Source organism: Gavia stellata, chromosome 6, assembly GCF_030936135.1.
Source record: "Gavia stellata isolate bGavSte3 chromosome 6, bGavSte3.hap2, whole genome shotgun sequence".
In the NCBI taxonomy this organism is placed as follows: Eukaryota; Metazoa; Chordata; class Aves; order Gaviiformes; family Gaviidae; genus Gavia; species Gavia stellata.
Window position 1 is genome coordinate 22,253,821 of NC_082599.1, and position 12,830 is coordinate 22,266,650.

General features: G+C 37.4%; 1 protein-coding gene across 7 annotated transcripts in view; it reads right to left on the minus strand.

Annotated features, from left to right (window-relative positions):
• Positions 1–949: 949 nt before the first annotated feature.
• CACNB2 (calcium voltage-gated channel auxiliary subunit beta 2) overlaps positions 950–12,830 on the minus strand; it is a 261,693-nt gene continuing 249,812 nt past the window's right edge. For all 7 annotated transcript variants that reach the window (XM_059818303.1, XM_059818306.1, XM_059818302.1 and 4 more), the window contains 2 exons: positions 11,378–11,563; positions 950–6,657 (listed from right to left, as the gene is read on the minus strand). In XM_059818303.1, the coding sequence (XP_059674286.1) occupies positions 6,169–6,657; positions 11,378–11,563 (675 nt within the window). In that variant the 3' untranslated portion in view covers positions 950–6,168. The remainder of the gene's footprint in view (positions 6,658–11,377; positions 11,564–12,830) is intronic.

Here is a 12,830-nt window from a genome sequence, read left to right on the forward strand (position 1 = left end):
TACTTGGTAACAAAAGGGATTAGTCTTTTATTGTAAGTACATGTTGAAATCTTTTAACTCAGTGCTAGTAAAAAAGCATTTTCTTTTTGCAGAATATATAAATTCTGTAAACATTAATCAGCACACATCATAGACTATATACTGAAATTCACATATGCATATAAAGTAAGGAACTTTGCCTCCAGTTTCAGTAGCAGGATTTGTGTAATGCTGAGTTTGAAAGAACTAAGATTGCTGGATTTTTAGTGGAAGATTTGTTGAGACTTTCCCAGATTTCTTTAGTTTTGAATGATATACAGGCTTTTCCAGAAGGTGATCTCACTTGATGTTATATGAGAAGTTTCTTGGGGGAGGGAATGAAAAAGTAACTGACTTCTTGTATTTGATTCCAGTGTAATTCCAGACCAGACTTCACCTGAAAAAAAATTACTGGTATCTGAACTTTAACTACTAGAGTTGTTTCTGCAAAAGTCAACTGCTAGACTTAAAAGAACACTTAGCATATTAAAGTGGTAAGCCTCAGCTGTTTCCCTTAGGCCCCTCTCTCTGTTGGTAATTGGGGAGGGGAGTGGGGTGCAGGGGAGACACCTCTCCATCAGGCAGTTCAGAACAGAAATTGAATTAAGATGCTCCAAATCATCCCTTGAAGGAGCCAGCATCCTTCCTTTGACTACAGGCTTGGCTAAGTTAGTTAGATGATTAAAGTTGGATGGATGCCCTTCTTTTCTTTTCTTTTCCAATCTTACTGTGACTTTAACTAGAAGTGCAGGAATATTTTCTCATTGTCACAATTTTCATGTATGGTGTATGTATATTTTTAATACATAACAACAGGATTACTTTCCTGCTAAGAATGCTTTACACACTGAATCATTATGCTTCAGTGTTTGGTGCTGAAGCACAGTTTAATATATATATTTATATATATATACTATATGAGACATAAATTAAAAAAAGTTATTGTCGTTGTAATGAAAGATTAACCCTAAAAAATAGATAAAGCATGCAATCAGATCCTGTCTTTAAGAAAGTCTGAAAAGTAGTTTTCTCTATTTGCAGAAACAGTGATTAGTAATAGTGCCAAATCTAAATATTTGTCAATATAAAGATATTAAAATAGGCAGCCTAGTATAGTATGAAATTATTATACAGCTTTTTCCTGTTTCAGTGTCACGGAGTCCACCAATTTTTAGATCATAGGATTTCATATGCTTTTTAAGTAAAAGGGTATATTTTAGTAAGAAATAGGCTGGTGATGGTGATCAACAAGAAATTACTTTGGAGTGGGTAGTTTATAAAGAACCTTCTTTTTATGTTTAATTGTTTACAACTAAAAATTTATGAGCAAATCCAATTTTGTACTGCTGGAATTCATTGCAGAGTAGGTAAGCGTGATAGATAAAAGTGGTAATAAAAAAAGTAAGAAAAGAGAACACAGATGAGTTAGAAGAACCAGCTTAATCTCTATTATATCTGATATAAATCTTTTTTGGGGCTGCGTAGGAACACATCTCTAGGGTGGTAAGTTATAAAAAGAAACTGTCTATAAAACTACTGTAAGCTCATATGTAACAGTTTGTTACATAAAAGTGGGGAAATAAATTATAGACAAATTGCCAAGCAATAAATTCGATTGAATAACATTCGATTAAAAACATGTACAATAAAAATGGCATCCACATATTTTACAGATGATAGAAGAACTAAAATTTTGGTGAAAGATCTGCAATAAAGTAATAAATATAAGTAAATGTACACCAGAAATGTTATATTACACTCTGAAAAATAATTTCTCTGCTCTTCCTCTAGGCTATGTAATAAAGCGTTTTGCAATGTGCTTTATTTTCATGGATGGAATAGAATTGAAGTCAAAAGCATTTAGGAAGTAGCTTTCAGCCTGATGTGCTAAAGCAATCAGAGGTCAAATGTAACCACAAACCAAAATAAATCTTGAAGAGGCTTTAGTAACTAACACAGGAGGTGGTTTACACTAACCTTTTTACTTTGGACAGACACTGATTAAAAGCAATCATCAGACCACTCACTGCATTCCAGCTAAGGGAGTGATAATGGACCACGTTAAAACCTCTGCAGGTGTCACAGAAAGTGAATATGACTTTAGAAACCAATGGAGCTTAAAAATGATAATTACTAAAACAAATTCATAAAAGACAGTAAGTATTAAGGGGCAGGGTATTAGACCTCAGCAGGAACTGCATGTATGCAGAGTAACCAGATATGCAGGGAGAAGTGAAAATAGGTCTCTACTTTAATTCAGGGTTTGATGAGTGGAATTTAATTTCCTTATCCTCCATTTATAAGGGCTGTAAGTTAAGAGTTTACACATTTCTGTGAAAACAGGTACACCACTCAGACTCCTTGTGGTATTAAAGCCAGTCTTCATTAATTAGGGCCAAATCCTCTGGAGAAACTATCAATTTAATTTTACTCCTTGTGAAGCAAAAATTGTGGAACTCTTCTCAAATTCTGAACTACTGATACCAGACACAGAATATGAATTCATGAGTATTTTAGAAGAATTTTTTAATTTCTAGGCAGTAATTTATGGACAGATTTAAAAATGGTTTCTTTCAGTTCTTAACTCCTACTCATGCTGTCTTTGTGCACAAATCTGTTTGCTTATTCATCCCTACTGTCCTGTCCCTTAACAGGTCTGGAGACCATTACTCTCACCTCCTTCCAGTCCCTCCTCAAGAATTCTTTCTTCCATGATGTCTGTGTGACACTGAACAACTGATAAAGGATAGGCTTGGGCTGATGAACAGCACTGATGTGTATTAATTTGAAAAGACATACAAAAATAAGGTTAACATCTGCCATATATACACGTGAATGTTAAAATGCGTCCCATTCCTTCCATATACTGAAATTTTTACAAAAATATAGAGCAAGAGCTGACAAGACCTACATATCATTCAACTATTTTATCTTCCTCCCTTTCCTTCTGTCTCACTGGTTTTATTATCTTTTTAGCTCATTTGAATAGAAATTTTACGTGTTGTTTTGTACCACACATACATAAGAAGACTCTGGAGCTCACTGGCACCTCTACCATTCCTCAGATTCAAAGCTCCTGAAACCAGATACAGAAATATGAACTCATTAGTATCCTAATGCAAACAATAATATTAAACTTCTATTGGCAAAACTTTGCAAAGACATTTCATCACAATAACCTTTGATATGTTCTCCAGTTGGAGTATTTTTAAAGCTTCTTATTGAAATAATCCCGTTAAAGTGCTTTTCAAAGTAGTGCTCAGCAGGCAGGTGGTATTGTGCAATACGTGTAGTACAAGCTCACATTACAAACGATTTGTTACTATTAAAACAATAACTGAAGGAAAGTATGTTAGCAAGGCTAATAACCTACTGAGTGAGTCCGCCTAAGAAATGCATGTGTTAGTATGTTGTCCCTACATAATTAGCAGCACTATATAAAACATGATTCTCTCAGTAGTTGCATTGGGACATGCCTTTTTTTGTGATAAGATATTTATATTCCATGAATCAATATATAGGCCATACTTAAATACTAGGGCTTGGACTATGCTTTTTATTTTCTCATTTATTTGTCTTTACATGGCTACCTACTCCATGGTTTTCATACACTACTCAGTGCTTTGAAATTCTGCCAAACATTCCTTAAAAAATACTTTAAGAAAGGTGGAAAATAAACACTCTCTGGAGCAAAAGTTAAAAAAAAAAAGAACAACAAAAAAATTCAAGGTATTGAAGTGGAATCCATAGATCACTTCTTGGAGGACAGCTGTCAGATAACAGTTGTAGGGAGCAACAGCATTTACTGAAGCTGGTAAAATAGCTAAAGGCAGGCTATATAGAGCAAGACAATATAACTTCTCTTCCCATTTACATATGCTCTGATATGATTCAAACAACAAAGTCTTTCAATGTCATTTTCCACTGATACCCTGAAAATCCTCTTGTATCAAAAGTCACTGTTTATGTACTCGTCTATATCCATTTAGTAATACAACAGATCTACTTACCTATGCTTCCTTTGTCTACAAATTCATTTAGTGATGTTTAAAAAAATGCTGAGCATTTTATTTCTAGAAAAATACCCTTTTCCTTGTGTTCCCCACAGTTCATGCTTTGAGCCAAATACTACCCTTGAATAACCACAACGGTCAGCATCACTGGGAGGAATGGCCAGATATCTGACAGCAGAATTTCACACTGTAACGTTGTAAAAAATGCATATAAAGCATCAGGGAGAGGGGTGAAAGAGGGAGAGGGAGGACAGAGTATGCCTAAGGGAGTTAAACTGAATTGCTTGGATGCTGGAATAGCAGATTGGGGAAAACATGCACCTGCCATATATCTTATCCATTTCACTAAAATGATATTCAAAATCAGGCAATGCTGATATTCCCAGAATTAAAAGAATAAATAAAAAGAACTTCCAGCTAAATTAATTATTATCCTACTACAGTCTTTATATAACGTGCTATTTACAGTGAAATACAAAAAGTATTTCATTCATACAATTACTACAAAGACTATATGTGATGCAGAACAGCTTTTACACTAGGCAAGGGTATGGAACCTGTAGTCAAAAATAATAGTGAATTTCCCCCCACTTACCAGTGCAACAGGTGTTCAATGCAAAACAAACTGTGTTCACTCCCTTTGATTTCAATGCATTTTCTCTAGCAAGCTTGTAACAGAGTGTTTTGTCACAGTCATTTTTCTAAGCTCTCACCAGCAGCACAACAGTTTAGGTGAAGGAAAAGCAGTGAGCTGGCTGCAAAGTGGGAATGCAGAGGAATTGGCAAGTGTAGAAAAAGTGGAGAAGCTACAAAAATTTATTTTCCAACAAAATAACTCTCCACAAGCTGTGTAAACTTTTCTTACTAAAACAAATACTCTAAAACACAAAGATTTTACATTTCCAGTGAAACACTCACAGTAACATTTGCCTCTTTTTACTCTCCTGAAGTCTCAACAAAGAGCCAGCAGATTTACGCTTTCTCAATTACCTGGGTCAGTAAACTCCCTCATATTCCCCGACTGCAATTTGGGTTATTAAATTACTAGACAGAATGAAGAAACAGACTTGTTGGTCTTTTGAATAACCTTTGTTTTCTTCAGTAGAGTCTCACACTTTGCTGCCTAACGTGCACATGCACACATACATCCATCCACCGCCCACCCACTCACATACACACCTCTGTCATGTGTGCTCTATTATTCTGACAATAGAACAAAAATTAAGCTGTGCCCGTTGCAATTTTGTGACCTGTACAGAGAAGAATAATTTATAGTGGCAAGTTTGTTATCTTTACCATAAATTTAAAATGCAAAATTGGGTTTGCAAGGACAGCATAAGGTATAAGAGTTAGACCCTTTATCTCAAGCACTCATTCGTATTTACAATAAGTATAAGCTTTCTGCTACAGAAGAAAAAGTACTTAGATTGAACACTGTTACAGATTTCCTACATGAGGCTAGTTCCAGTTGCCAGTAATTCAAAAGCAAATCTGCTGACTTGGCATTAGGACTCTAAAACAGTGTGATCAAACTTATATAGTAAGAAGGTGTCTGCAGAAATAACATTTATAAACTGTATATACAGTACACAGTACCAGTACATAGAAAATAGATTTTGACTTTATGATCCCCTGTGTGTAAGGCAAGACTGAATTCTGTCTTCAAATGGAGACCACCAGAGGTACAAGCAACAGATAGTGGCTCTTAAATCAATATGCAAATCAAGTGCATACAAATTAAAAATCAGAGCAGACAAAAGATTTTAGATTTTTTATGTGCTGATTCTGGCTTGCTGAATACACGGGAAGTTATCAAACATCAAACGTTTTTAAAAAAACACTAACAACACCTTGATGGCAACAGATATTGTTCAAGTGGCAGCTACCAAAAAACAGCTTGAAAAATGGCATAGTACAACATCAGGAACTCTGCAGTTGTACTACGCTAATTCATATAGCACTAACCAAAAAAATAAGTATATGAATATTCTATCTCATGCTATTGCTATGCAAGCAACAGCAATACAAATCAGCGTACAGAAGGATACCATATGTTCTGCAATGAAGAACCCAAAGATATTTTCAAGGGGCATTGTTACAAGACTTCAAAGAAACACAAGACTGCCGGAGACAAAAGTTACTGACGGATGTAAACATCCCTGTTCCATTCTCCTGCGTCATTACGTTTTTTCGATATCACTTCCCCATCCTTGTCACAATATTGGTCCCTTGATTTATGACGACTACGCTGTTTGTTGCATTCATTGTGGTCCTGCTCGCGGTCCCTCTCCTTTGAGCGATGCCTTGATTCTCTATGTCTGTGATCACTGCTCCCATGGGACTCGTCTCTATGATTGTGATCCCTGTGAGAATCATAGTGGTCACCGTGCTCATGTGAGTAGTCCTCCTTTGGCTCTACGTAAGCCGAATCTCTGCTGTCTTGTGTTTCCGAGTCAAAAGTTTCTTGCCTAGAGAGGCCTCTAACACCACTGCGATGATTGTGGTGTTGGCTTGAGGAAGAGCGATGCTGGGATTTCTTGTTGGGTTCAACCCGTGGTTCCTCTTCAATTTGTGAACTACTGCGTTCAGGGACTGAATGGTCATTCCTCTGGTCTCCTTGAGATCCCTGCTATCACAACCAGCAGTAAGTTCATGTACATGAAGTACACATTTAAAAACTTTCCCCAATATCAAATTCAACTAGGAAGTATCATGAAGCCAATAAAATTTAAGTACACAACAATCCACTTTGAATCTAAACTAGAAAAAAACATTAGAATTCAACTTTTACTGAAAATTCAGTATTATAATACAAACACTTCCTTTCACTCTCATCAGAATGGAGGGTGGCACTCGGGTTATTCCGTGACACTTTCTCGTGTCTCGTGATGTTTCTGACTATTCCAGTTAGCAGTAATTGCCTACCACGCCCCAGACAAAAAGAGAGCAGGCAGAAGCAGTACAAACTGCAGAAAAATTAAAGAGGACATTTCATGCCAGGAGAGGGCAGTTATCCGTTGAGAGTTTACAGATGCCTGCTTGGAAACAGCCACTATGGGAAAGTGGTTTCAGAGGGCTGAGGAGGTGGATTCCAGCAGAGAACCAAAGTACAAAACCTTGGCTCTTTTAGAGTAGCTTTTTTTAAAAGAAAAAAATGCAATTGAATCTGGTATGAATAAGGTTTGTATTATGATACTAATAGTATCACTGACCTTCTGTTTTTCTCAGCAATGATTCCATTCCTTCATGGTACTGAAAAATTAAACTTTGGCCCCATAATTTTAAGAGCTCAAGAATACAGACCATTGCCAAGAAAAGCAGGAGGAGAGTGATATTATCACCTATAGGATTTCCAAACACACCACTACTGTTGAAAGACTGAAATAAAAATTACCAGGTAATAACAAACCTACTCTTCACCAGCATAATGCTTTGAAATCACTGCAAAATGAACAAGTGGCATTATTTAACTCATTTGGGGGTTTCATTACATTAACCTGCTTTATTCCCAAACCACAGCCAAAGACTTTTCAAGCTTAATTGCAAAATTTTAAAAAATAGTTTATGATGAAATTGAATTATCCTTCTCACATGAGGTGAAGAACATCAAGACAAAATCATCTCTACTGGCACAAAATGAAAGTAGGTTTTAACAGAGTTATACAGGCATTTGTTTGTGAGACTGTTCTGAATTTATCAAAGTTAGTCTAAAGTTTGCCCTCCCATGTTCAGAGTTGTCTAAAAATAAGGATTGCCTCCAGGGCTCATGGACATATCTTCTTTTTGTCTTTCTATTTTGTGGAAAAGAGGGAATTCTGTCCTTTAGCCAGAGATCCTGGCAGGTGGGTTTCCTAGCAACCCAAAAAGTGAAATGACAGGAAATTGGACAGGAACAAATCTGTGTTTTATCAGAAATGTATAAAAAGCAACATATTTCAAATCAGCAATTTGATAAATTTGACAGATCTTCATTTTCTAAGACAACATTTTGTTCTGTAAACTTCCCAGCGACTAGCTGGGTTGCTCCATGTGTTTCTAATTCCTAATTTGAAACAAATGGCGTAGATAAGAACAAGGTGACAGAAACAGTGGTCGAATTTCTTTTTTGTTCTTGTTTTTATGATTCTCAAGATGCAGCTAATTTGCCAGAAAAGGAATGTAGTAATTGTAAACATGAATAGATGTGTTCAATGTGAACAGAAATGACTCAACAGAGGTGAATTATAAATGAAATCAAGTGAAAAGCTAGCCTAAAACAATGCCTGCTTTGAATCTGTAAACACTTTTTTATTAGTTCACAACCACGACTGTTTTTAAGGCACATAAACTGGGTACACATGTGAACTCTTTAATTCTCATATGGTCAAAGGCCAAATATGTATGTACCTATATATACAATCGTGACTAATAAAATCTGTCATTGCTGTGGTTTGAGAACAAATGCAAAATTTGAACCTGCTTTGAACAGAACGCTACTTTTACAAACTCAGATGCATGTTCTCTGCTATGACGAGTACGTGTGGAGGAGCACAATGAAAAATTTAGAACTAATACCTGCAATTTCAGAATAGTGTTAGGGCTATTGGGATTTATAGGCAAATTCATTGACAGTAACTTTCCCTAAATATTACAGGGAGACTGAGCAGGTAATGTTTGAATCTGGATTAGGGTCTGGCTTTGTGGTTCATAACCAAATTAGGGCTCTGATTTGGATCAGATTTCCACAGTGCAGGAATTTTATGGCCCAATCTCATAAGGTTTTTTGCCTAAAATGGAGAAAGTTTGAGATAAGTCCATTTCATTATTCAGGTTGTAATTTCAAAGAAGTAGGGGTTCTTGGAAAGCAGCTTAAGCAGTGTTGAAAGAGAAGAAAGAAGTCTGTGTCCACTGAGTCAATTTGGCTTGCTCCCTTTTTCCCTCCAGTGGTCCCTAATCGCCTACACCATATGTATGTGAGGTTGCTCCAGTCTTCTTTTTGGAATTAGCCAACTATTTCCCTACAAGAGGAAACCTGAGAATAGTTGTCAGGACAGTTTGCTCCAAAGCTCTCCATCAGATAGACAGGAGGTGTATGGTCCTCACCGACTTCATTTCAAACAGTCCCAGGAGGCCTCACACGTTCAAGCACCTTGTGCCATGCAATGCACACTGTCAGCATCATGCTATAAAAATATCACTCTGGCAGCTCGCAACAGAAATCTCTCATTACAATGTACACCCGGGACTGAAAAAACACAAAACCCAATTATGTCTCATGGCAAAGGGGTGCTGCATTGGACCCAGGGGAGAATGACTCAAATGCTTTGCAGTGCGGATGTGGCCCCTCCAAGCCAAATGGCTGGTGGCATGGTTTTTTTCTGCAGAGCAGTCCACAAAAATGGCACAGGCATAGATTTTAAATTCTCTAAATAGAGGGGCTTAACACTATTGAGAGAATGGGTTCAGCTGCCATGGTTAGAAAATAAAGTCACTCTGTTCCAAGACCATGACAGGCTCAGGTTTGAGATATCAGCTGAAAATGTATCATAGGAAAATGAAACAAAAGGAACGTAAAAGTTCTGTGTTCCATAAGGGACTCCCATTGCTTTGCACTTTTGGATTAGTAGACCTACAAATGAACTGTGAAACTGCAAATACATTCTCATATTTAGTCCTTAAAATAAAAATCTGTTAATTTGTAAGATAGTGCAACATTCGGAAAAGTGTTATTAAAACTCTGTATGGTTCCTCCAGAGAATGTGGTTAATAAAATGAGTAAGTGAACTATCAATCCACACCCAAAAGGCATAAAAAAAACTTCAGCAAAATAATAAACACATCTACAAAGCAGAGAAAGTTTATCTAGCAAGTCTGCACACAACAATACTGAATATAATACTCAGAAATTCTTCCAGCTCACAATTTTTTCAGGGTGTTTCAGCTCTGAGAACAGAAAAAAAGGCAGAAATGAGCTACATCTTACAGTCTGTTTTCCTGCAACTGCTTTTGAAAGCAAGAGAAGGAAATACCCTGCAAGGTGGCTGAAGCAATTTTTCTTGTTAAAGAACAAACCTGTCAATTCTGTGGTCTTCTAACAGGAAATAAATTCTTTGACACAAAAAATAGTTTTGCAAGACCGTAAAAACAAAAAGCAAATTTTCAGCATTTTAATTTGGGTGCAGATATTTTTTTTCTTTGATTTTCTAAAAGGAGGCATTTTTCTTAGCCAAAGTTACGAATCTTAACTGACATAGGTATGTGACTTATGGGCATATATGGAACTTAGGTGGAAATTTAGATGTAGTAAGCCATTATTTGAGCTGGGCCAGATGTATTTTAGCCCGCACTGTGATCTTTTTGGCCTTAAGGCATCACTCACTATTTATAATGAAGCAGCATCTTTAAAGACCTCATTTCATGCCATGCAACACATATATAAAGGAGAGGATCTCCTTATGCTGAAAACCTTAATACAATTATACAAAGCAAAAGTTGAAGGAGAAAAGAGAGGACAAAATATACCCAAAGTCACCAGGCAGGTCAGTGCGAAGGTGGGAATAAAGCCTGTTTTTGCCAGCTCGCCAGACAGTACCTTCGCTGTTCAGAACATACTGCCTTTCAAGGTCTTTCTGCACAATGTGCAGCAGGACTTGGGTTTTATGTAAGACTTTGGCTTGAAGGAAGTATGTACTTTTCATAGCAATGGCCAATGAATAAAAGAACAAAGGAAACACTGGAAGGGCCACTTTGAACTTGAGACTTCACTAATACAGTCAGTCACTTTCATCCTCTACAATTCTATAGCCTGTGGGAAGATAGGAACAGATTCCCTCCAACATTTGTGGATCTACTCTGTACATAACGCAATTTGTCATGCAGGACCTCTGGGGCTGGGATTTGCCTGTTAGTGATAGTGTGCCCATCAGTCAGAGAGTTACCAGAGGCTGTAACGTGCATGGTATTAGCCCAGTTTTATTCCTCTGATTGGATTACATACGGCCAGCTATAAAAATGCTTGTGGCTGGTACACGTATTACTGGCACAGTGGTGTCCTGGGCACAATGAAATCTTAAGTATTCCACTTCACATCACCATATGTTTTCAGTCAGGCTGGCTTAGTCCTTGGAATCAAAATCAACCCCCTAGTCAATATGCAAACACATGCTACTATGAATACAATAGCAATAACAATAATGTGCCTGTATTTGCCTTTTATACTGAAAATGGGTGAATGTCTACTGAAAAAGCTCTTACTCTGTCAACAACAGTAAGACATATTCAGCATATTCTAGCGTCAGACTACCACTGTGCTTTGGAAGAGAAAGAAGTTGATAGAAAAAAAAGAAGAGATGGCATAAAAACTGTACCTGTAAATTAATATTTGGACCTGGGCTAATAGGAAGAGTGGCTGTTGCAAGTGTGCGAGTGAGAAGCTGGTTAGGAGGATTGCTGCTAGGTGGATGTGTGGCCTTCCAGTAGGCTTCCAGATAGTCAGCAAGGTGCTCACAAGCATCTTCAAGCTGGTTCTCATCAAGAATTACATCGAACATTTCCTGATAAAGGAAAGGTTTTAGTGAGAATAACCACCAGCTAAAGGGAGATCAGCTAGACATGGATGACCACACCTTCCATTCATTAAAAATGAACCACATTTCTAATACTTGTGTTAAGATATCTCACCCTTTGGGGGTTTTTTAAATGCAATTGACAAAAAAGACAGCAATCATAACTAGCACTAATGTTACACTTGCTAAAGCAAGTCCTCATGACTTCCACTTAGTAATGCACAAAGAGTCAATGAAGATCGGAAGAGGCAGCTAGAACAAATCTTAAAATTCAAATATCCGGAAAGAAAGGTTAAATATTGAAGTTTTTAGCTGTTGGAACAAAATGGAATGGCAAGAAAAGGGATTCACTCCCCATAGCTAGAATAACTAAGAGAAAACTAAGACAAATTAAGACCAATAACTAATAACAGTAAGAAACACAAGTAATACAGATGATCCAGTTTCCAAGTGTCATACAAATATTAGGTAAGAGATTAGTCACACGGTCTAATTTTAGGCATCTAAAATTAGGAGGTGAGTTTCCTCTGTTCCCTCTCTGGTCAGGGAGACAGAAGTCCTCCTGAAGGCAGCTTTGAGAGCCTATGGAGGTCTCTAGCATTCTTCATTGACTTCTTGGGGACCTGAGGAGATTAGTCTATTAACTGAGATGCTTGAACTTGAATGATGAAAACATCCCCCTCACTCAGCTCCATAACTATAGCAAATACCCATATCTGCAACTGAACTGAACCTTCATTTTTTGGTCTCTTACCCATACTCTTGACAGTTGAGTATGCAGCTTGCCATGTTTAAAACACAGCTGGTGTCTCATCATCTCCACTTTATAAATGGAATTTGAAAGAATTTGCTTCAGTGCACATCAACAGAAGAACTGCAGAGCTCTCAGCTACGCAGTACCCCACAGGTCTTTGCCAAAACTGTGACCAAGAATGCCAGCAGTGATATGCTGTGGTGACATATGTCCAAGGGGAGCTACCCAAATCACCGGCCTTACCCTGAACTGCCAGAGACAAAGTACAGTCACTTAGAGGGTTTTTTTTAGACCAATAACCCCAAAAGAATTATCAAGTAAAACAAATGCTCAGCTTGTTCGAGCGGTGAATCTATTCAGCACACATCCTAATAACTGCTTGTGACTAGGACTGTTTTTCCCTGCACCCTGGTGCAGAGCCTAGAGACCTCAGGAGGCGTTCTGCAAAAAAGCAATGGTGAAATATGGCCAGAAGAGGGCAAACATTCCCAGAAATCATGT